The sequence below is a fragment of the Apteryx mantelli genome, chromosome 8 (genome assembly GCF_036417845.1).
Source record: "Apteryx mantelli isolate bAptMan1 chromosome 8, bAptMan1.hap1, whole genome shotgun sequence".
Taxonomy (NCBI): domain Eukaryota; kingdom Metazoa; phylum Chordata; class Aves; order Apterygiformes; family Apterygidae; genus Apteryx; species Apteryx mantelli.
This window is the reverse complement of record NC_089985.1, coordinates 11,240,510-11,266,164: the sequence shown is the minus strand read 5'-3', so window position 1 is coordinate 11,266,164 and position 25,655 is coordinate 11,240,510. Positions and strand designations below refer to the sequence as shown.

Genomic DNA, 25,655 nt, shown 5'->3' with positions numbered 1-25,655 from the left:
AAAATCAGAGTTATTTTAATAAGAAATGGATTACATTCTATCTCAGGAGTCTGCTTAATTTCACAGATATGCACAGTTAGATAATAAATTTAAAAAATAATAATAATAAGCACAGTGATAAAGTACAACTTACCAGACTTCGTAGCTCTCTCTCGTCCTGTTCTGTCGCTAGATATAGCTCTTCTGTCCTGTTCTATTCGGGGGGCCGGGCCCAGTATCTTTTTTACCAGCTTTTGTCCCTCCCTCCAGGAAGATGCACTTATTACATAGTTTCCACCTGCATAGTAAGTAATAAATAAAATTCAAGTGCTGGATGGATTTTCTGGTGCATCAGAAAGAAAGCTAAGTATGTATTGCAACTGTTAACCATTACTACACCAAAAGCCACCATTTAATTTTGCACAAGTGGTACAGCTGCAGTTACACAGTCACACAGCAGTGATGCACCATGAAGATCCTCCACAGCTGAATCATACAACCATCAGTGCTTTGTGCCCACACATAATACAATGTAAAAATTCAAAACATCTTATAGCCATTAAAGCCCTACAAAATTTGGAAAAAAAAAAAAGGCTTATATAGGTCTAAAACTTATAGGCAAATGTTACTGGAGGGAGAGGGGAAATATTTATAGAATACTGAAAAAAAGCTGTTCATCTCCACTTAAAACAAGAAAATAAGAAAAAAAATAAAACAATCTAAAATGTCAAAATAGTAAGAACAAAAGCAAAGGTGGGGCATTAAAAAAAGATTCATCTTCGCATTAAGAGAATGCTAGCTGAGTTTCTAGGAAGAACTTTAAACAGACAATCTTAAAGATAGGTGTCTCAGGAGGAGGTAACAAATACGGAGCCGAAATTGTCCTAAGCAACACTACTTCACTGTCCTCTAGCTGGAATTTCTACACCATAACTGGAAAAAAAGCTGAGATATTACCCTACTAGCTGATACTTAAATGAAGTACAGACTGCTCTGCAGATGGCAGAAACCAAATTAAAAATGGAATTAATATCATTTTATCATCCTACATGTAATTAAATGATGAAAACTGGTACAGTGGCACCTTTACCAAACATTGATTAGATTAAATACTTAATTCAACTCATTCACTTTTCTTCCCATTACCTTCCAATACTATTAATCATTTTTTGAAACAATCATCTTGAAGTGCTTTGGAGAAAAAATATCATAAAAAAGTAAAGTATGAATTACCTAGTTTAGATCATTTAGGAGGTTTTTTTTGCTGCAAAAATACCTAACTCGAAAACATAAATTTCAGTTGATTTCAAACCACCCAATTTCAGTTTCTATTTTTGACAGCACATCTTTAACAAACCAACCCATACACTACGGCATGAACACAACACAGAGGCTAGGAAAACAAAACGGGATTGTAGTCCGGGGCCCTACAGGACTTTGAAAACATGGCATCAAAGCAACTTAAAGCGAAATCCAGCACAGCAGCCCAAGAGTGCTTTGACACTCCAGGTCCTCAGGCTTCTCCCCCTCCCCTTTTTCTTAACCAGAGGCAGGGAACACATTCAGTAAGAAATCTGTAACCCACTATTTCATCCATTTACTGACAGTACTTTCTGCTTGCACTGCAAACTATCCAAACATTTTACAAACTTCTCACTTGAAACATGTTTACTACAAGCCTCTTTTTTAGAGAGAGGCATCAGCCAAAGGGGTTCTCTTGCCTAGCTCACTGTTCTCAGTTACTTCTGTGCTCCTTCAAAAAGGCAGTGGAAAGACTCATCTTCCATTTCAAGTCAGCTGTTTGAACTAAAACGAGCTAAGGGAGCAGAACATGAGCTGTGGCTATTTATAGCCTTGGCTATGTTGAACAGCTTCTTACTGCTGTGTGACTGGAGGAGAATGGACCATCACTGACACGTCACTGAGTCAGATCTGGTTCTTCTTTCTCTTCTAGGGATTTCAGGACATCATTCTCCTCACATTTAGACCCCTACAGAGACAGCCAGTGCCATTAAAACGCGAAACAGTCTCCGTGCTCCTCCCTCATTAGCGATTGTCACAGATAGTTTAGTACAGTTCCTTAAACATTATTAATTGATCAGCACAGGTAGAAGCAAACCCATATTTAACACTTACTTTCAGTACCAGTTTCAAGTATTAGCAATCATTATCACAATCTAATATTTACACGCAGCTTCATTACTTACAGCATGCACAAGTGCATTTTCACTTTACTCTCAAAAACTCTTTGTAATAATTTATTTTTAAAAATCACCTTTTTTGTTTATAGGCTTTCTTCAACAAAACAAAATGTTTACTGGTTATGTGTCACTGTACACAAGGAGAAATATACAGCCTTTAAAGGTGCAAGAGATGACTACCTCAACATACCTTGCACATACTTAAAGGAAAAAAATACTCCCTAGTGTGACTGCACTCTTAACTGCTTACTGCATTTGAAAATTAAAAACAAATACGAAACAGATGTGGAAGTCCTCCCATTTCTTTTGTTACTCACAATACAAAAGATTAACACAACTGGACAACTAAGAAGCAGTGAGAGAATCCCACGGTGCAGTTAATTTCACTTCCTACTATATGCCATTACTCTACAGTAACCTACCCACATGATCTTTTCTAAATACTGTAATATTATTTAATATACAGTAGAGGTTTAAGACAACAGTGAAAATTTAAAAAAGAAATCTTCATTAGTAAGTGAGATGAGGACTGTAGGAAGTGCCAGGCAACATGCTTTTACATCTTTCACTAACTGGAAAAGTCAGTCAAGAATTGGCCAAGCCAGAACCAAGGGTGCAGGACGGCAACAACTTGGACACAGCACGCGGAAGAGTACCAGAGCCCCTAGCCAGCGAAGAAACAGAAGGAAATTCTGTTCTCTGCTTCCTGACTGAGACATCACGATAACTCACACAAGAGCACAGCCTTCACCACAGCCCCTCTGGCAACTCAACAAGACCCACTGGCTCCATCCCCACTCCTTGCTCAGCAGTTAGCATTTTAATCCATTCCTCCTCTCATCATTATGCACTGAGCTACGGGTCAGGCACCAAACAGCTTCCACAGAAGCAAACAGAAGCAGGATCCAGGATGAAGCTGCTGTTACTTTTTGTCTCCACTAACCTGACAGGTACCTACGCATATCCCACAAGAAACATGCATTCTTCAGCAGTTTCCATAAACTGCACACAGCAAGCGGGAAAATGGAAAATTTAAAAATTTTTTAAAAAGAAAATACAACCCCACACACAGCACAGCACACAATGCACAAAGATACTATAAGATGCATTTTTGCACATCTGAGAAGAATTCAAAAGCATTATTATTTTCATTTAACCCCCATCCCCCAGCTCCCCCCATTTCTTCAGACCAAATTCATCTCTGAAGCACACCAAACAGCCTTCCCCCTACAGGAGCAGCGCTCGTCACCTTGTCTGGAATCCGGACTTGACAATCGTGTCAGTTTTTGAACTTTCCGCACTGGTCTGGTTGCTTTTTTCTCATTGTTTCTCTCACTAGGTTTTTCTTTCACTGTTGAATCCTCTAAAAACAAATGAGAGCTGTTAAGTGATATCCCATGGGAAAGAACAAACATATAAAGGCAAGCTTGCTTCAACATTTACCTTGAAAAAGTGGAGCTCAGAAACACAACAAAAATCACTCACCATCCCAGACTGAGACTGAGATCCATTACCTTCGAGCTGAGCATTTTAAAACCCTCTCTGGAGCTTCAAAGCTTACAAATGCACCCCATAATAATTTGGGGTGGTATACCTTATTTTCTTCCTAAGACATTATAGCATGAACATTTTGAACCAAGTACTGTTTACCTGTGCACCAGAACATAGCAAAGCCACAGACAACAGCCATAATGGAGCTTCACAAAGTTCCTTTTCAATCTGAAGAGCAATTTTTACAGTTTGACAGGAACAATTGCTGGTTCTCTTCTACTAAAGACATTACAATTTCCAGTATTAATGTTCCCCAAGAACACACAGTTCCTTCACTGCTCAGATACATGGGCTGCTGCCTCCACATTAACGCATGACAGCACATTCATTCGTTCCTCCACGCCGAAGTGCGAAAGCGAGAATACCCACGTGCTTCACTTTCTGCAAAATTTGTCACAGAACGCGCCCAGTGAAGCAGAACTATTCTGTGTCACTTAAGCCCTCGCTTACAACACAGTTAGGCTTTAGAGATGCCAGAAACATTTACTAAAGGTGAACCAAAAATCATATTTTACCAAATTGCCTGCACATTAGGGCAAACGGAAGAGAAAAGGGAGCACGGGATGAGATCTGCAATCACCACCCCGCTGAGCGGGCCTCCCGCTGTCTCAGGGCCAGCACAAGCAGAGGCAAACGCTGCTCAGGAAGGACAGGCAGGCTCTACGCTCCGAGGCAGCAGTCCGCACCGCGCATTTCTAAGGACTTGTTAAAACACTTCAGTTTACATGCTTTGAAGATGCTCTTTTCTTAATTCCAGTATAAACAAGCTGAAGCTAAAGTAACCACATGGCCACTATTACCATGGTTTGTTTACTCCTCTTCTACAAAGAAGATGATCAGACAACCTAAAACAACCTCAGGAAGCAACGCCCAGTGTTAACAGATTTGAAGCCTTACTACTTAGATGCCAATACTAACTTTTACAATCCATAATTTCAGCTGAATCCGTCTGATGGATGCCCATATAGGAAGTATTAGAGAGAGAACATTAAAGGATTTGGGAACAGGATTTTAAGGAGTTCATTATATTCTTTGTATTCTTTCCTCACAATTTTTCCAGTCATCTTTCACGTGCCAACAAGTGCAAGGAAGACAGACTCGATGCATCAAATCTAAGGACCAGAGGCCTCAGTGACTCCATTTGCAGAAATCTAAATTGTCTCTTTCCCTCTTTCAGTGGTGACAGTCCCTACAGCCGTTGGGAACCCGCACACTGCTTCCCACCACTCTACTCATATTATAGCAATTTTGTTCTAGCAAGGCCAATTTTGAGTATCTTTAAAACACAGTTACTGAACGTTTGGGGGATAAATAACATCCTCCAAACTAACTGCTAAACAAGGTAAGATATTCTGCATGGTCTATGCTTACATATAAAAGCCTCAATTTAGAGGAAAACAAATGCTTCTGAAGATATCAGAGATCTTCTAGCTTATTTTAGCACTGGAGAGCATGGAACAGTTTTGATGCAACTGACTACCTACACCCAAAGCTCCACAGGCTGTAACTTTAGTTAAAACGGGCATCGGGACAGGCACATAGCTGAACACACACACAGCTCATTGCTTTTGTTGACAGAAGTCCTCTGAAAGTAAGATCTAAATGCCTTTTTAATAGGACAATTGAATTGGACATATGAAACTTAAAAAATTTGGATTTTTATACAGAACTTAAGAATAATTCATATTAAGTTTGTCAAAACTAAAAAAAAAAAGCTAATGTAAATTAGAAGTCTTGAGAAATGTGGCATTAAATGCATGGACTGATGTTGAATAGAGTATCTGCACAACAATTCCATTGAAAGGAAGCAGCTGCCCTTTCTGAACTTTTCTCTGAGTGGTTCCTGAAAAACTCCTCAGTACCTTGACAAGTTGTCCAAGCAAAAGAAAACTGAAGTCTCATCATTTCCACACCAGTCACTAGCAACATACAAAGAAACCTGCAGATATACCATCACATCACATTTTCCTCTGGTCTGAAATATGTTTTGACCATACGAGAAAAATTATTTCTGCTACATAATAAGCAACCTCTTAAGCTGCAAAGCTGGAGCTCCTCAGTGGATTTTATTTTCTATTCCCTTCCTTTTTATTCCTTTGATCTCTCCCCCCTCCCCCCAACTTGGTCAGTCAAAAGCAATTCAACCTTACAGCACTTCACTGTAACCAGTCTAGCAAATTAAATAGCACACTTGGGTATCCAACCCTAGATTAGCTAGAGAAAAGAGCTGTCAATGATAGTACAGTTTTCCAGAGGGAAAAATGAATAAAGATGGGTCTTGAAGCAGTAAATCTAAAAACCTAAAGCATGTGTTATACTTCTGGTCTTCTAGCAGATTAACTGTAAAACAACAATAAAGCAAATTTTATCATCTTTGCTTACAGTTTTAAGCATCAAAATACTGTGTCATTAAATGAGCTCATCACCTAAAAAAATCTTTTGTCTTGTGTTCCTGTTTTGCAACAACAATATTTAATGTATTTTAAAAGGCCATCAAGGAAAGAGGAAGAATAAGGTATTAAAATAACAAATTATCTGATAACAGTTTTCTAGCTTTTAGCATTCAACATTTCTGCCTACACCTTTATGTAGAATAAACCTGAGAGGTAATGTTCTGCTCTACTATACCACTGCAAAGTTACGCAGTCCCATCCCCCCTCCAAGTGTGACAATACTGAAGGCAAAAGAATTATAGAGGAAATAAAATTCAACTTTTTTAATAGGTTTCATACATCTCTTTCTGGTCTACCTGTTCTTCCCCTCCCCAGTAAAAGTCACACAATAATAGCACCACAGCAGTTATCCTAATTACCCCTGTAAAATAGAAACCTCACTTTCTTGGAGGACACCAACCCCTCTGAAGGGCAGCTTGAAACAGCTGAACTGTGTCTTCTGGAATGCAGGGAAGACCTCTGACCAAGTCCTTGTGTGCAAGCCTTTGGGACAGCAAGAATTCCTCCAAGAACCTCAAGGATTTGGATTATTCTGATATAATACATGACAGTTCTACAAGTTGGGAGACATTAAGTCAACTCGATGGCATATACCATCTCCTGCACCATAGCTGAAGGCATGTCCCAATAAGCAATTGCCAGAGACGTTCCACAGCTCCCCTTTAGCTACCTATGCGTTCCCAACTAAAGCACTGCTATACTAACAATTCCTATGCTAGTTTCAGGACTGACAGTTTGTTAACACCACTCTGAAGAAAGTAGAATTCAGGCTTCAACATCCAGTATGTGGTGCGCTTATCACTTTAATGGTGTTAAAGATGGCAAAAAAGAATATCAAAATTGTTTCCATGAGGAATATGGGGTCATCAAAATCAAAAGTGGTTTTGGCTCATTCTTTTAAACAGGAAATAGTTTTCAAGTAAATATGTATAAAGAAATCACAACATCGAACAAAAAAACCTGTTTTACTGCAAACTTTTTTATTCGTTTCAAAGAAAAGCCATCATTTGATTCTTTTCAGTATTTCTTTTCTGTTAAAAATATTTTATGAGAGAATGGGGGAGAAAAAAAAAAAGTCTAAGTGTTCAGCCAGTCACTTCTCCTGTAGACAGGGGTACAACATATTCAACACTCATTTCTTCAATTTTTTATTTCCATGACTTTGTGGATTTGTACCAAGTAAATTTATCTGCCTCTTAGAGAAAAGTCTGCATGGCTTAATAAATTCAGCTTGTATCTCACCTGTTAACTGGAGTGCTATACCTCTATACAGCTCCTGGCTAATGTGAAATTCTTCTTCATGCCAGACCTTTCCATCTGGAGTGCGAATCTTTGTTTCAGCAGGATTGAAACCTGAAAGTAAACAACTTAAGAGTTTAAAATAACTCTGCAAAACGTAAATAAAGCCTTTGGGGGTGGAAGGGAATTGTCAAGCAAAAAAAGGAACTACTTTAATTTGTAAGAATAAAACAGAAGAAAGCAATATACCAGCCTACCAATAGTTGAAAGACAACAGACTGGATGAAGGAAAGAACTACTAAAAATGCAAAAGGCTTTTCCAATACACGCAATGTTACTAACCTCTAGGACCACAAAAAAACCATATCCAAGTAAACACAAATAGTAAGATAGTGAGATTCCTTTTTATAGCAATTTGTGAGAAAAGAAATAAAGAATTTCAAAAGAATTGATACTTTTGAAAATTGGCAAGAATTTCTTTTCTTTCTTGCTCATTTCTGTGAGCAAATGATCCTATCCACTCCTGTATTGCGCAAACTCCGCTATGAGTCACTTCCATGTTTTGACATATTGTTCAACAAATTGAACTCTGCTCCTTCTCCACGTGTAACTAACAGTCAAATTCTGCACCTTCATACCTTTGTATGCTGGAGCAGCAGGTGCAGCCGCCACTTTTCTGACCTTGGGAGTCACTGCATTCTCTGTATTTGTGATGACTACAGGTTTCTCAGCATATCCCAGATGCTGCCCTCTGCCACCTTGCTCTTCAGAATGCTCCCACTGCTTTCGAATCCGCTCCTTCAGCTTCTCTAATTTCACATCATGCTGCCGCCGTTTCAAAATTTCCAGCCTATGAGCACTAGAAGTACTGGTGGAAGAAGGGGAAGACTCTGCCAGCTGGAATCCTTTTGGTTCAGTGTCCTGAGATGCGCTATTCACAGAAGTTTTAGTGCTACTCTCATCTCTGGAACCACTATTTTTTTCTTCTTCCAATCTTGGAGGTGTTGCAACTTTAAGAAATACCTCATTATTCTGCAAGGCATCAATTGCCGGTCGGTCATTCAAATACCTAACAACAGTCTCATCTGCAGCAGAAGAACCTGGGCTTTCAAAATCTCTGCTGTGTAGATCACGTTCATCTCTGTCATATATCATACGGCTTGCTACTTCAGTCTTTCCTTCTGCTTCACTGAAGTCCAAACCAGACAAAAGTCGCTTGGCCTCTAGCTGGCTAGAACTCTGATAAGATGGAGAACCATATGTATCCCTGATGTAAATAAAGAGGGAAGAAAAAAAGTCAACATCAGAAACAAAACTGTAGGACCTTCCAACCCAGCAATTATTACCACCCATGAATTAAAAGAACACCTTCCTATGCTCACTCTCCACTGTAAAGTTAAATTCTTTTACAGTTTGAATGCAATCCCTTTAACAGTGCAAATCTGACAAAACTGAAAAATCTTTCTATTAAAAATTTCAAAGTATTTTCTGCACTCTCTATCTAAACAGGATTACATATAAAGTCGAATAGCTGAAATTACAGCATGAAATAAAACCAGCAAGCAGTAATGTCATCCTTCAATTTAAAAAAAGCTTTAAATAAAAACAAGTGTATAAACTTAAATGAGAAGCATCACAAATATATATTCTCTAAAACAAAGCAATTCACACATGCAACTCAAGACCATACTCATTAGCAGACAGAAAGAAAAATTGCACCAAAACACCCTGCCTTATATCTGAGCACTACAGCCACTGACAAGTATCGCAGTGAATTTAAGGCTTACTAAGTGCTCAGAAGTTCAGCAAGCTAAGTACCACTAAGCATTTTTCCACAACCATCTTCCCTACCCCATTTTTTCAGAGGAATAAGTTTTAATGACATATGGAAATTTAAAATAGCAAGTAAGGAAAATACAATTTTGCTAGGACAAATGCTCTCATTCAATATATTTTACATATATATATATACATATATATATGCAGAAACATGACTCGTAACCCTTAACTGAGAACATTACATTTTGGCAAGACAGATCCAGCTGTTCTTATTCCTTTGATGACCTAGTTTTTGGGCTTCTCACATACAAACATGCATAATGAAAACTGAATGCATCTTCAGTAGTAGATGTTCTTGTTCTACACTGCCTTATGGTAATGTGTTTCAGAACCCGTGCTGAAGAACAGATCAAATAAAGCTGAAAAAAGCATGAGGAAATATTCTTTTCAGTTGTTGCTACTGAAGCTAAATACCTAAGAAACCCACGAGTCCCCCGAGGCCACAGCCATGTCAACTTGATGTTGCAGCCCCTTTACAAACACTTGACTTCAAACTCATATTCACTGAACAAAAAATAAATTTATAACATTTTTAAAAAGGAAGACACTTTTGTCCAGCACCATATGCTGCCTATGTGGGTAGGTGAGGGGAGGGAGCAAATTAGCTTTTGAGGAGTTGTCCAAAACTTTGGTATTAGCTTAATTCTGGTCTTAGCATATTTTTCTTTAATAGTCAGTTCTCCCAGCACTAACCTGTATGAAGCCAATGGCTCACGAAATTCCACATGGTTGCTTTTCTTCACATTGCTTTCAAGAGTGGTTGCTCGAAGAGGGCTGCGTGAGGACTTCTCCTTGCTTGATTTATTTTGGCTGGAGGACCGGGAAGCTGAAGCAGAAGCCAAAGAATCTGCTGTAGACTTACCTCTCTAGGAAGAGAAAGCTCTTGGGGCTGAACAATCAAGAAAGCAGCCGTTCTTGGGTTCAACCAGTGCTCAAAAACGTCACAGAAAGTATTACCTCTCTTTTTCAAAAAGCTGCTTCAAGATACTAGGAGCAAGGTGGTAAATGCTTGAAACAATAGTAATATTTATAAAGAGACAATAACGCTTAAACCTTAATCAGAAGTAATTAAACCTAAGCAAATTGACTGCGTTGCCACTAGAGGTCAATCTGGTTTTGTCCAATGCCAAGCTACTAGAGTCCTCTAAAAGTTAGCATTAAAATTTCTTATAAGCAAATGCTCTTCTAAAATGAAATCATGAACACATCAGATTTAGCATTCTCTCAGGGTGTAACAGTTGACAAATATCAGAAAATATAAATGGTTACTCCAATGTAACACAGGCACATACAGCTGTTACCCCAAATGCCACAAGAACAAGGTTATCAGCGTAGTTTAAGCAGTGGTCGCTCACAGCATCTGGCAAGTCCTGTCACTGCCTCTAGCCAGAAGACTATGTTAGCACGTTTTTTCCCAAGCTAAAGGAAGGAAAAATGAGTTTCTCCTGGACATTAGACCTTCATGAATATAGATCATTTAGAGGAGACAACCTGGGGGAGGGGGACAGGGCTTCCCAGAAAACAGTGGCTTTACCCTGCCTTACATTCTATATCTTAAATAGTACATACCCTTACGGCTTATTTTCCTGCTAGTGCTAGCACAGGGCTTCTTGGCATCCATGACGGAATCAAATACAGCTGTGCTGGTGGGAACTATTTCCAATTTGTTCTCTATATGACGTAGCTAGAAATTGAAGGTAGTAAAAATTAAAATATTGCTTGCAATTTTTAAGATAAAGATTTTTTTATATGGTAAGATTTTCCTCATTTTCATAAAGAAACAAACTTCTGAATGCTGTTGTGGCAAAACAGTCTTACGACCAGAAACTACATCGGATTTAAAAGATTAGTTAAAAAAGATTACCTACATTAGGTTTTGCTGCATAGTTGTGTTTCCGTAAGTAGGCTGTTGTGAAGAAATGAATAATAACATGCCATTCAGAGTCTTAATGCTTGGCCTCAATGAAATATTAACTCCCCTTGGAATATATTGTATAATACTCCTCTCAAAATGGAACTGATACAGGCTTCCACATGTAAAACCCCACACTGATGTTCAGCTATTCAAGCAAGAGGGGCAAAGCTACAGAAAAAAGTCAAATTCCCAAGAAAACCAAGCAGTTTGGCTTCACTGAAGCCAATATTTAGAAAACACAGTAGGGTATCTTAAACACCTAAGTTCTCACAGAAAGAGAGCAAATCCATTGCTCAAAGTAACATGCAGGATTATGAAATGCACTGGTATAGACAGTGTCTCTGTTTTGGCTAAGCAAGGGAGATTTATTTTTTCAGAAAAATGAGAACTCAGCACTTTCTTAAATAGAAGTTAAGGCAATATTATCCTCAAGACTTTTCAGGTATTACTACACTCAAGACTAAGCTTACAGTGGCAAAAAGTTATTCTACTGTGTATAGAAGAATACAAATACCTGAATATCCAACATCCAGGTACTCCAACAATTTGCTTATTTTCCACTTACCTAAAATCAAACCACTGAGCAAAATAATACCTTGGTTAAAACCGTTATAGACATTAACTGAAGGGGTTGAGGGTAAGGAGAAAAAGAAAGAAAAAGTACTTACAGCAGCCTTAGTCTCAGAAAAAGTAGCCCATGCTGCAGTTAGATCTTAGAGTAGAAACACAGGAGTAAGTTTCTCATTAGTACATGGAAAATGAAAGAAAAAACGGCTTCAAAACAATTTTCAATGACTCACTAATCAAATTCTTTTAATGACTCAATTCCAGTCCAGCTTGTATCTCTCCTCTGTGAGAGGCTGCTATTAGTCAAGATTCATTTTAACAGAGCAATAAAATATTAAATATCAAATTTAATGGGTTCATTAAGTTAGGTTGAGTGCATTATTACACTTTAAGCCAAATCTGCCCCACATTTTACAAGATGTTTAGAAGATAACATAAAGCTGGTTATCTACCCCAACACAAATATCTTACATTTTTCCATTATACTATAGTTTTGACTACTGTTATTTTTTATTTTCTTCTTCAGTAAACTGAGCATGAACACATGGTCAGTGGAAGATGCTGCTCAGATACTAATCTTTGAGTATGTGAACTTTGAATACTAATGTTTTTGAACTGTACGCATTTCAAACAAAATAGAAGCAATGTTTGCAAAAGGCAAGCAGGAGGCACAAATCAACTTCAGCCTTTTAATCTAAACAGACAGCATGAGCTCTATGCACAATCTAGTTCAGTAGTATGCAGTAGTATTTTCCTTTAAAAATATTTACTTACTCAGGGCTGCCCCCATTCTAAAAAAAACGTTTACAAACACAGTATCCAAAACATTAATGTGGCTCAGAGCCATGGAGAGAAATAGTACTAGACTGTTCCAAAAAAAATAAATATTTTCCTTGTGGTAAGAAAGTTACTAATTTGTATTTCATGTAAGATGCAACAGAAAGAGGAGAGATAAGGAAATAACACAGAAACAACTTTGTTGTGTCTTTGAGAGATGACGCTTGAACAAAATGTGTACAAAACACCTCAGTTTCAGAGGTTATATAATTTGAAAAAAAACTGAAAAGAAAATGAAAGTATCATGGGAGACAATCAGGAACGATGTGCTTTTAGAGGTAAAACATGCATATATTATCTGTTTCTACTTTTAAAATAGCTTCTGGTGTCAAGTTTTGTCATAGTGGAGATCATATGCCTCATCTTGAGCCACAGACTGTTAGCATGTGACTCAACCGCTCTACGGACTAGAGCTTTCTTCCTCTCAGGGATGTACTATACTTTTTTTTCTTTGCTTTGCTAAATTAGAGGGTAATCATGGCTGTAAAAAGCTAACAGGCTTCCTCCATCTCAGGGAGACAAAAAATGCTGTCAGTCATCATAATGGCCACGCACTGCTGCTATTCAAGGATCTTTAGCTCCTGACCACTTGGGAATTGAGCTAGAATCAGAAGTAACTGCCTCTCAGACACTTCTTTCAGGAGGCTACGGTGCCCAGGTTCTCTTCCTGTACTGTTCCTACTCTAAGCCATTCAAAAAAAACCAGCAAACCCTGTCTCTCTGCCATCTTGGCAATCATATCATAGACTGGTAATTTCTAATGCAGATCAGCAAATATTCTGCAGATCAGAGTATGAAACTGCTACCCCTGCAGAAAGGAAGCCATATAACATATGGTCTTTGCTTCCAAATTAAGGCAGAAAACTTTATCTGTTAAAATTCCCCCCAAAATTTTAAATAACTCACAGTAAAAAAAAAAAATAAATAAATCTTTTAACACAAAGCAATAAAACAGACCAAATCATTACCTCTGGTAGAATCCTTGTTTTGGTTATGCCTCGGATTTTGTAAAGGCACCTCATTTGACTTGTTGCTCCACATCGTGTCAGTTTATCTACACATAAACAAAAAATATTCACATAGGAATCAAAGTAGTACAAAGTAAGGGCAAATCTATCTCATGCTAAAGACAGCATAACCTTGATCACTGTGAAGATATTTTCACTTTCACATGATGATGATTTCAAACTCCCATCATGAACAAAATCAGCACCAGACCACAAGTGTTTACAGCTTGCAGGTGTTCAGAAATAGGATTTTGCTTTTGTTCTATTCTTTTGTTACAAAAAAGAGTGAATTTGATAAAAGGAAACCCAGAGGTCATGCAAGTTAAACCACAGCAGTAAGTATTCCGGTGGGTCTGAAGAGAAGATAACTACACTGAAATGCTGTACGTGAAGGGGAAATAGGCAGTGCCACATAACTGGAACCTACAAAGGTTTGAAGAAAATACCTGATCCCGCCAGTGACAGATGAAAAACTGACATTGCACTTGCCCCCTATCTCTGTTAAAGGATAAAGCAAAAGAGAACTGCACAGCAGGACACTAAAACCAGGAAAAGGACCCAAGCTGCAGTTGTTCTCCTGTCAACGCCAAAGGCAAGGCTCCCAGTGAACTGCTCCGAGTAACAAACCAGGCAACCACGATCGCCAAAGGAGTTTTTGATAAAGGAGGTAAAAAGCTATTCAATCAAGAAGGATAACTTTTTAAAGAAAAAAGCAGGTAATTTACGTAAATGGTTATTTCTCACTATTTTTATTACAGAAGATGGTTTGTCAGAGTAAGTAAAGGTAACATACTTTAAAGAAGTGCAATATAAGAAGAAAGCAATCTTAAGCACGTCTTAAGAAATTTAAGAGGAGTTCACACAGTCAACAAGAACTTTGATTAGTCAGTACTGCTGTAACCCTCCCAGGCAAGGGTCTTGTATCTGCTGGCACATGCTTATTTAGCTGTCTTGACAACAGACTGAGGACATTTCTATTACAGAAAGTAAAAATTAAATGACCACAGAATGACTAATATTTATATGGGAAGTTCTGGGCTTCTAGAAGAGTCATAAGAGTGTTTTTTCTCTTCTTTCTCTCACACAATCCCAGATACCATTTTTCTTGTTTTAAGAAGCCCAGAATTTCTGAAAATCTCTCCCTTTCACTTCCCTACGTAGTCTGCCATGTAAAAGGGTATTCAAATATAAAGGTCATTCTTCCCATAAAAGGTGACTCAAAGTCCCATGAAACTAACACTCTGTACTACTTACTGAGGCAAGAAGTCATTGCCTATATATTTTGTGAGGAGGATTTTATCATATATTGTTTTAAGAACACTCACAGTGATCAACAGTGACGCTTGATCCTCACGTTCAGACACATAGCTCGCATTTACAGCAGTAAGTTATCCCACAGAATTAACCTGATACTCCAAGAGAGACTATTAATTAAAGGAAAACAGGTCTTCACAAGAGCTTTAGTTCTGCCTTTCTTAAAAGAATCACACAAAAACAGACATATCCAAATAAATGCTCCAAAGACTGAAAAAAGATGTGTGAGCCTATATACGCAGGTACAGAAACATACACAGGCACATACATTAAAGTCCACAACAGTGGCGAAATTCTGGAAAGAAGGTTTGGTTTTTGTATTTTGTTTGCTTTTGTTTTAAGTACCCAGAGTTACGGGCAGCGAGCCAGGTGAAGTTACAGAAATCTGCTTCCAGGATAGTTGTCGCAGAGCTCATTCATTCAGAACTGCAGCTTTTGGTCTCGCATCATTCATGCTCTCAAGTGCTGCCCTGTACTGGCCTACCATGGAAATCATCTAATTAATCTTCTCCATCACTGCAGCACAGAACTGTTGTGCTAGAAAAGTAGAAAGTAAGCATTAATAAAAACAGACAACTCTTTCCATAAAGAACCTATTTTGAGAGCAGCTGAAAATGTCATACCATTATCCAGGTTCTGGACCAAACAGTAGCCTAACAGAACCCACTCAATAGTAAATTTGGCTTAAGACATCTTCCGGATAATCAGCCATTTCTTAAAAAAGGTCCCATTATCCCTCTTTAAGTAATTATTGGAGTTTATTCTTATCCTTAGAATTATCGATATACTTAAGACAACTTAGGGACTAGAATTGTTCAAATCTATGTAGTTTATTTTATGATTCCCCAGTGAATGTACTACTGTAATAAACTCTAGGTATTCCTAAACTCCTTATGAAAAGTACTAGATTAAAAAATTACTTATTATATCTTTCATCCTGAGAGGTAAAGTAGACCGAGCTAAACAGAACACAAGACAGACTGAAACAATACACACTTTTGAGAACACCTTAGGTTTGCTAATGACTCATGACTAATGATCTTTAAATGCTGATGATCACTAATGGTCAACAACAGGGTCTCAGTGCCTCAATTCAGAAGTATATTACCCCCTTCCATAAAAAGCAACCCAACCTCTCCTCTATTCTGTAAGAGCTAGGCAGCGATCGCACAGCAGCCTGCCGTACTCCTCCTAATGCACACCTCCAGCGCCAGCCCCAGGGGTACAATATGAACCTGGCTGGGTTCGGTGCAGCCTGCCGAGATCCACTGAGCAGTTTTGCTTATTCAGGTTGCTGCTCTTTGAAGACATGTAAGAACTGGGGCCTTTGGAGCTGTCTACAGTTTCAGGAGGCAAACACTGCGTTAGTTTTCATTTGCAATGTAATCCACATAATTATAAAGCTTTGGGGTTTAGGTTTTGTTTCTTCACTTTGGAAGAGCGGGATGGGGGGGAAATTTAGCAGCTTTTCAAGATCTGCCTAACAGTGATGTTGATTCCCACCAACCTCTGAAGTCCTAGGGATGAATAAAATAACATCTTTCTATTGCTACAGCTTACACGAGTAAGCAGAACCCTACAAAAAACAAGTACTTGTATAATTCGATATCCTGTCTCCACAAGAAGTTGAACTAGACACAACAGCTGTTTTAACACTATCAGAGTATGGCTGGTGGGGAGGGGGGAGAATCAAGGTACAGTTGCCATTTCTATTTATAGTATTTGCATGCAGGAGAGTGCGCCCATTAAACAATAAAATATATTTAAATTAATATTGACCAGAGAAAAATACTACACTAGAAAGTTTTGCAAAGAAAGCTTAAATTATTTTTGAAAACACATTTTACGTCAATACAAAAGTTGTCTCAAAGTTCCATGAATGTTAAGAAAAAACACATTGCAAAAATTACATTCTGAAATGGTTGCTTCAACAAAATTTTTTTGCTCAACTAAATAATCCATCTCTATTTAATACATGTAATTTAAAGAACAGAATTTAACTTACAAAATCAGCTCATTTCCAGTATATTTGCGCACAAGCAAGCACATGCTATATTTTATACATCTGTTTTGCATGCGCCTTTTAAATAACAGAAGCCTAATCTCTAGCCACATGAATATAAAACTCAAGAGTTTTCATATAAAGATGAATTATTGCAAGAGACAAATCATCATCACCAGATACACCAAATGGCATCTAAATTCATGATAAAATCTGCCAATCTTGGCTATATAAGTAGGAAAGTGCCCCCTTTCCTTGACAATCAACACTTTAAGGAAGCCGGCCAAATGTAACAAAAAGTTTTCTCCTCAAATGCAAATCAAATACAATCCTGGAAACAGAGACAAGCTAAACAAAAATATATGAGAAAATTCAAGTAGAGTCCTAACTTTGACACGTGCATTAAATCTCTTCACATTAAAAAAAAAAAATCACAGGCATTAACACTTATTTAGTTATAAATTCATGATGATAAAAATTCTTTAGAATGCCAACTACGATACTACTATTAGAGAAGGGAACTTTAGTTCTTAAAAATCAGAAGCTATGCATAACTAAAACTTTCACCAAACTAAATCAGTTTAAGACTATCACTTAGGCTTCCATTTCTCAAAAATGAGAATATTTCAAGACACCACAAAAGAGCCTCACTACTGAAGCAAACTTTGGAAGCTGAGTTTTACTTGCTACAGTCCTCCAGAAAAACATTTAAGAGACCAATACTCCTCATCTCCTTGTCTTCTCAAGCCTTCTAAATAAAAGCTTAGAATAACATTCTGGAGGAGAACAATAGTCGTCTTGGCTCACAATCCTAACAACAGTCAGGTAGTTTGGCTTAAGGGCAAAGCACACGACTAACATAATTCTTCCTTTCTCAAATCAGTGTCAATAAAGGAGCAAAAAGCCTCAACGGAATTCATTCTTGGTGAGAAAATTCTCTAGCAACAGCCTTTTTTTTTTCTCCTCCTAAACAATGTTTCACCTTTTCCTGACCATGTGGTGGTGGTGGATAATCACCACTTGCAACCTACCCATTCTTCCTTCCTACATGGAACATAAGCCATAAAGAATAAGGTTACACAAAATCTACATGGCTATGTATGTAAACATTCAAGCTATTTTAAGTAACTACTCTGATGTAAGGGACTGCTGCCCACTCTCATGGATACACATTTTGCTTGATAACATATAAGCCAGTGAGGGAAGGAGAGGGGCAAAAGGCAGCTTGACAGAGGAAACAGAAGAACTTCCAGTAGCCCTCAGATGTTTCCAGCTGAGAAGAAAGCAGCGACGGCAAAAGGCTATCCTGCAGGTTGGATGAGGCCACAAGGATCTTAAAAGTCTGCGAAAAATGTGGAACACTGCTGATTCAGCACACCGTATCTCCTGTTTATTTGATCATTCACTGGTAGACACAGACATCCTACACAGGTTCACTAAACACTAGTATGTCCAATCTTGGGTGAATGGTTAAGATGTAAATACAGTTTTGGTCTCACGTTGCAATTCCACAACAAGTGCCTGTCTCATTCTTTACCTGGTTGTCCAATACAAGAACAGTACACAAGAGAAGGTACAGCAGAACCACAGCACTTCATGAAGAGGATTCAGAAGAGGCAGAGAACACAAGAAAGAGACTGCCCGCAGTTATTTTCATTAACATTTAGTGGTTATGTGAAAAAAACAGTAGGTAAAGGGAACACTATTCCTCAAGATTTTGTTTCTTACAAAAACACAAGGGATACCAAACGAAAGCAAACACCACATAAAAGATGAAGCTTTGCTTAGAGTACTGAAAGAAGCAAATATGATTAATATTTCTAAGAGATGTTCTTACACATTTAAACCCAAAGTGGCACTTTTTGTTACTGACTGGGGATGCAGTATGCGAGACCAGTGCTTCACACAGTTTAAGTTACAATAAAGCAGCACTGCCACTAAAAGAAGCTGCCTCGTCCTTTCTTTATTCCCCTGTCTGTCTTGCCATATTCAAGCAGAAAGCCAACGGGATTCTGTCGTAAAGTGGACTGGGAATTTGGTAAGGGGTAAAAGTAGCTTTTTTGTTCTTTTTGTTTTAGTGGTTTTAGCTGTGCTCTGCATTGAACTACAGTCTCCATGCAAGCAGAAGGAGAAGGAATGGAAGCATCAGGCAACAGCAGGATCATTCCCTTCCTTTTGAACCAGCAGTGTTGTGCACGCAGCTTTCAGTCTCTCCCCGAGAGCCAATGCTTGAAGCTGCTCTTGCCTTCACCTCGAGGAGGGAGAGTGGGACTGGGGAAAACACCAACCGCTCGCCTTCACCCTCTCCTTACACGTGGAGCTGTCACTGTAGCGCAAGGGCACAACAGGAGGCTCTCCCCCCTGCTCTAGCGCGTCCCAGTGCAAACAGCCGGCTTGTTCCAGAAGGGAAACAAAGACAAATAAAAAGTTTTGGGGATTCTTTTTTCTGTATACAAAAATATTTTCAGTTTTCATTTTCAAATAATTGAAAATTAACATCTGAATCCTAAAAACCCTCTCTGAACTCCTGTGTGTGCAGCTACAGTTTTGCCTTACTAGCAACAACAGACATATACAGGTGGACAGACACAATCAGACCCAGCCAAGCAAACTATTTTTCTGAGCAAGCCTGCTGAAAGTCATGGAATTTCTATTTAAAGATGCCAGGAACACTTTCCATGTCTCCTGAAATACCAGAGAATACAATTTTTGATGATATGCTTGAGTTTGGAATAGGAATACCTTTTCCTACTCACTTGTCTGGGATGTAAGCTTTTACTAAATTGCTTTATCCCATCTAAATGAGAGCTCAAAGCATCCATAATAGATAGTTTTTTATCAAATTAATATTAAAAAAAAAAATCTTAGAACAAACAATTTTTTGCTGAATATATTTTGAGAAAACTTTGTCTCCGTTAAAGCAATTAGATGCAGGCGATTTACTGACCATCCTCAAGACTGAGGAAAAATTCCAGTGTAACAAACACATACATGACATTTGCAAAAAACCCACATCTCTAGAAACTACAGCCTGCTCTGCAGAATCAGCAGGGCTCCTTCCTCACCTTCTTTCAAGGCCCAGTTATACAATAAGCCCTCAAACGACAATAACTGTCAGGGTGACAGTACTTCAGAGGCAAAGGTTTTGAAGGAAATCAATATCCAAAATCCAAGCACAACTTCAATGCTCCACAAACTACTACTTCACACTTTTCTGCCATATTCTCTCTGGGTTTGTAATCTCTCCATCGCTTCTCCAAAATGACTTCTGCTAGAAAGTTAGGGATATCTGTTCTGACGATTTTTGTCATGCTGCGCTATACAGTCTATGCATTCAAACTCACCAGTGCCTTTATAGGTCATTTTGGTTGGTGTTTAGTCTGACCAGCTGCTGGTACTATCTGACTTTGAAATACTGCACTGGTCCAGATTGCATTGTGCTCCATGAGTAAGGGTGTATGTAATCACAATGGACACAATTACGTAAAGCTGATGCAAGAAAAAAGTGGAAGTAACAAACACCAAGAACGCCCAGCGAGATTGTGAACATTAGCCATTCTGAATGAGGAAAATTTTAGATAACATTCAGTATTTTGTCTTGAGGCACACACTGCAAATACACCAAAACATCTCACATTACACTCATGGTTTCGGAAAATAACATCAACCAAAAAAAACCCCTTCAAAAGTAAAAATCGATCTGTCAAAGCTGGAAAAACAAAAATGTTTTTAGGAATACTAACATAGTAAAAAAAAAAAAAGTGAGCAAAATACTACATGCATTTGCAGACAGAAAAGCAGTAAAGAATTTCAAAGCACATGTCACTACCTCTAACTGTAACAAGAAGTTAAATCACAGCAACAGCCATACCTTCGTCATATGTCAGAAAATACATTTGAAAAAAATAGGAATACGTTTCATGAGCTCTAAGATGAAATCATTGACATCAGCCAGCTACTAAATTTGCATTCAAACTATACTGAAGATTTTTCTATAAATGAAGCATTACTGAATCTGGTTCTCTCCAAGAGGATGATATTTACAGAGGTTGGATATTTACAATGCGCTTCTGCTCTGAGAAGATATGGCAGCTTGCAAAAGCGTTCCTGCTTCATCACAAATGCTGCAAAAGCAACTACTGGCTGTAAAAAATGGATTAGTAGCTTCACTGAAAGTGCGTTGAATGTCTTACTCTGCTGCGTCACATGCTACAAGATACTTTGAAGATATCTTTAAAATGAATGTTGTGATAGCTAGTGTAACTTGATTCATTGCTCATGAAGAAATCAGAGTACAAAGGCACAGAGAATGGATCCATTTGTTAAGGAGATGAATACAAAGGTTTGCCTACCTATTCTGAAGTTCTAGATTTCCTTTGACTTAGAAGATCTTTTCATTTACTATAGAAAAGAAAATAAGCAACATATCCCAGTTCCAAGAAAAGAAAGACAAATTCCTGCATTTATTTTTTCCCTTGGCCTTCATAACAAACATAAAAATTCATTCATTCTACCTCCAGTTACAAGAGATTGTATATCAGAAGATTTCAATTCTTGCAGCCCACAATCAATCCATTCTGCAGAATAAGCTTAAATTCTTCCATGAGTCCTTTCTTTGAAAGACCAGCACCCTCTATTTTTTGTCTCACAAGGAACACTTCATTTGGATGGAGAGTCCTCTTCAAACTCACAGGCAACCTTCTCGGCCAAGTACAAGATTGCAAATTTTGAGTGCAAGATACAGCCTGCAAATGTTCAACAATACCACAGACTTATGAGCAGAGCAGCAACTTCACTACAGCTGTGTCAACTGCAGACCGATCCTTATTTTCTTTCAAAGCAGAATAAAGTCAATGAAAATTTAAGGGAAATTGTTCCAAATGTCACCTTCTCAAATTTCATGTCTCTGCTCTCAAATTGCATTCAGGAACGAACACAGTGTCTGAAAAATCTCTAAGTAACAAAATGTAAGAGGTCAAAAAGAAAAAAAAAAAAAAAAAAAAAAAAAACACACAACAAGCTGAACAGTGTTAACCAGTATGCTGTCTCTGACCTGACGTTCCAGAGACTGATACTCGGATTCTGCAGAAAGGACTTTTTCTTGCATTAACTAAATACAACAACAAACTCTTTTCTCATATTTTAGTTACGTAGTTTAGTTTTCTCATATTTTAGTAACTCGTTAGGTTACTATTCTATCCCATTAAATGCTTTACCTGCCTAAACCCTAAATCCAGACTTTTCTGTTTCTGTATGACACTTCCAGCTGATTTATTTTGCTGTTAACAAATGTAACATATCATGTTAATATAACCGGATTAGAGAAAATTTTAACCTTTTTTAATTTGTTCACTTTTTACTCTTGAGCACACTCTCTGCAAAATCACTGGCCTCAGTGGGAGCATTCTTATGAAGTTAAAATGCAGCCAGAACTACTGTTAGTGCTCAGGAAGTTGCAGCTGACCTAGTGTAATTGATTAGTTAACTTATTTTCTCTATTCTTTCTGCAATATATTGACAAAGGTTCCAGACTTATGCATACAAGTACCTTTATTCTCAATTGAGTAGTCCATTAAAGTCTATTAGATAGATATCATTAGAACAATGATACACATATATCTTCCAAGCACTTACATCTACGGATAAATTTTACACTCAGACATTCTGATCCAGCACATGCTTAAAATATTAACCATACATACTGGGAAGGTTTTCTCTGTACACCACTTCCAAAACTCTTCTGTTATAATTATACCACTCTACCTGTTCTCATATTAACACAGCTTATACTGGTTTGAACAGCATAAATTATATTAGAGTAAGTGCACCAGTAGCACAGTTTAAATAGCTTTGCTGACTGATTAAAAAAAAAAAGTCACACTCCTAATGTGAATTTATAGAATAGAGTCAAACTGCTAAATTTGTTCAACAACGATGAAAGGAATACATTCCTCCCTACCCTCCTCACCAACCTTGCCACTCCGCTGCAATAGCTGCAATGCTCGTCTGACTGCACGACAAGCCAGTTCAACTCACTAACCCAGCAGAACATTATTCACTTTTTATTTTGTTGTTGCTGGGTTAGTTTTCTACCCGTTTATCAAACTGAATCAGGTTGCTGCAGGGTTGATGCCAGAACTATAGTCAAAGCAGGAGAAGAAACGCAGCAGCAAACCGTTATGGTTGCTCACCTTACATTGTGCAACTGCCATGGATACAGTAATATAAAACAGATCTAGCGCTATGCAAACTAACACTCCTGATTTCAATTGATACTATTCATACCTTTAAAGTTAGGCATGTACTTAAGACTACAGCCTCATCTGACCCCACTAAAGTCAATGAGACTGGTTACATTAATGGTTTTACGTAGGTGTGTTTGACATGACATAACTTTCTGAGCAGAAACCAGCAATTATGTCTGGTAGACGGGTACAAAAAGATGCAAAAGCTCATTATACCCAAGTCAACAGAAACCTTTAGAGTAGAACAAGCTACAATAGTAAAGTTAGGCTCTAATTCATTTAATTTATTTAGTTCACAAGGGACTCTCTTACTATGGTGCCACAAATAGCCAGTACAGCTATTTCTGCACTTGAAAGGCACTGTCCACGTTGGGACTGTTGTATTTCTAAAGTTTTTCCAAGGTAGATGTAGCTATAGTGGCAAAATTGAGCTAGGCACCAACTTAGTAAAACCAACCTGTGTAAGCAAAGTGATTTATAGTTGTAAAATCATGGTTTTTCAGGTACAGCCACACCTGGCCTAGGGAGTCTACCAGAAGATCTAAAGCAGTCAGCAATATACTTTCTCCAGTACCCTGGCCCCTTGTACAAATACATGTCATTGCTACATATACTGCTTCATTCTATTTAGTGGATGCAGCATACCTTTGTTTTAGGTAGCATCACCCAAAGAAACTGAAGCTTTCAACAGTTTAGTGTTACTGTGGCCCCACCCTCAGTTGGATTTAATTATCTAAAGCATTACCTAATGAAACTGTTGTAGCAACTGGAACTACATGAAGCAGCCAGCAGCTCACACAACCTCGGCTGTCCATGCAGTCAGGCAGTTGACAGAACGCTTTGTTGAGTTCACGCGCAACACAACAAACAAGTAGGGGGCCCTACTATCTATGCGTCCATTCGCATTTGTCCCACACATACTACGTTTTTGGTCACAATAGACTTTTTAGCCAATTTTCAAGTATGTGCACCCTGTAGTGCAGTGAAGTAATATAAGAGGGCCAAAATACAGGACTGACTGGTCAAGTTACAGATTTTCAGCTACAAGACACTGGAGAGTTCACCTATACAAGAAAGTTGTTTGACTCATAAACCTCTACCTGCACATACACAGTTTGCCAGTATATGCCCGGTTGCCGAGATACAGCTTATTTCCAAAGACAAAAGGAGATAAACTATTCTAGAAAAACTAGATGAAGAATAGACGTTATCTCAGAAGATACTGTATCCACAGTCACATGAGTAAAAAAATCTTAATACTAACTACAGCCAAAACAAACGGCATAAACAAAGAGTCAGAAAACGCTTGGGACAGCTGTTACAGAGGGATGTAGAAGCACTTCCAACCAGCAGACGCAGAGCGCCCCAGGCTTCTCCCCCCCCCCCCGCCCCAAGCACGCCCAGGTGCGAGGACAGCGAGCCCGGCGCGCACGTACCAGCAGAGCGGACATTTAAACTTCCAGAGCGCTGTCACAAGCCCGACCGGCGGTACAGCCGGGGGCGCGGAAAGCAGAGGGGAGGCGGACAGCGAGCCGGGGCGGCCAGGGCGTAAAAGAAAAACCCCGTTTCGGGGGTTTTCCCACAGAAGCAGCGACACAAGAGCCCTCTCCCTCCCCCCGCTCCCCCCTTACAAAACGCACAGCAGAAAACAAACTACAACTAGGAGAAGAAGGGAAAAAAGAGACTTAGCGGACGGCCAGGGCGAAGCGCGGGAGGCCGGAGCCGCGGCGGCGCCCGCAGCGGCGCGGAGGAGCGGGGAGGCCGCGGCAGGTGACAGCCGGCAGCGCCGCCGCCCGCCGCGCTGGGGCCCCGGCCGCGGCCCGCCGAGCCCCGCCGGCGCCGAGCCCGGCCCCCGCCGCGGCCCCGCCCCAGCCCCACCTCGCCCCGGCCCCTAGCGGCACGGCGGCCGCGGCCGGCGCCGGGCCCAGCGCGGCCTGCGGCGGCGGCACGGGCCGCTCCCGGCGCCTCCTCACCTGGTGGCGGCGGTGACCGACGCCCGCCGCCCCGGGGACAGGTCCCGGCGCATCCCGCGGAGTCCGAGAGGAGGGCGGCGGGACGCGGCGGCGCTCCCAGCTCAGCTGCGCGGCCGCGGGCTCGCGGTCACCTCGGCGGCGCTAGCCCGCCGCCATTACCGGCCAACGACTGACACGGAGCGGCGGCGGCGGCGAGAGCGGCGGCGCGGGGCACGGCGGGAGCGACCGGCGAGGTCTCGCGAGAACCGGCCGGCCGGAGACCTTCCCAACATGGCGGCGCCCCGCCGCTCCCCCACCGCGCGCCTCGCCCCTGGCGGCGGCCATGTTGGGCGCGGCGCGGCTCCGCCGGCAACTGCCGCGGGGAGGGGAGGGGAAAGGCCGCGGGGCCGCCCGCCGCCAGCAGCCCCGGGGCGGCACCGGCTCGCCGGAGCTCACCTACCGTGGCTGGAGGCCTCAGCCGCCCCGGGGCCTGCCCCCGCCATGGGGGCCGCCTGGGCCCTCGGGTCTGGGGGGAAGGGGGGGGGGGAAAGCAG

General features: G+C 40.0%; 1 protein-coding gene across 4 annotated transcripts in view; it reads right to left on the bottom strand.

Annotated features, from left to right (window-relative positions):
• CEP350 (centrosomal protein 350) overlaps positions 1 to 25,317 on the bottom strand; it is an 80,133-nt gene extending 54,816 nt beyond the window's left edge. For 3 of the 4 annotated variants that reach the window (XM_067300604.1, XM_067300607.1, XM_067300606.1), the window contains exons 1-9: positions 25,123 to 25,317; positions 13,550 to 13,635; positions 11,846 to 11,889; positions 10,832 to 10,946; positions 9,956 to 10,088; positions 8,062 to 8,690; positions 7,427 to 7,537; positions 3,430 to 3,543; positions 134 to 277 (exon numbers count right to left, since the gene is read on the bottom strand). In XM_067300604.1, the coding sequence (XP_067156705.1) occupies positions 134 to 277; positions 3,430 to 3,543; positions 7,427 to 7,537; positions 8,062 to 8,690; positions 9,956 to 10,088; positions 10,832 to 10,946; positions 11,846 to 11,889; positions 13,550 to 13,622 (1,363 nt within the window). In that variant the 5' untranslated portion in view covers positions 13,623 to 13,635; positions 25,123 to 25,317. Of the gene's footprint in view, positions 1 to 133; positions 278 to 3,429; positions 3,544 to 7,426; positions 7,538 to 8,061; positions 8,691 to 9,955; positions 10,089 to 10,831; positions 10,947 to 11,845; positions 11,890 to 13,549; positions 13,636 to 15,247; positions 15,440 to 25,122 lie in introns of all 4 variants that reach the window. The other variant, XM_067300605.1, reaches the window with a different exon arrangement.
• Between the last annotated feature and the right edge of the window lie 338 nt (positions 25,318 to 25,655).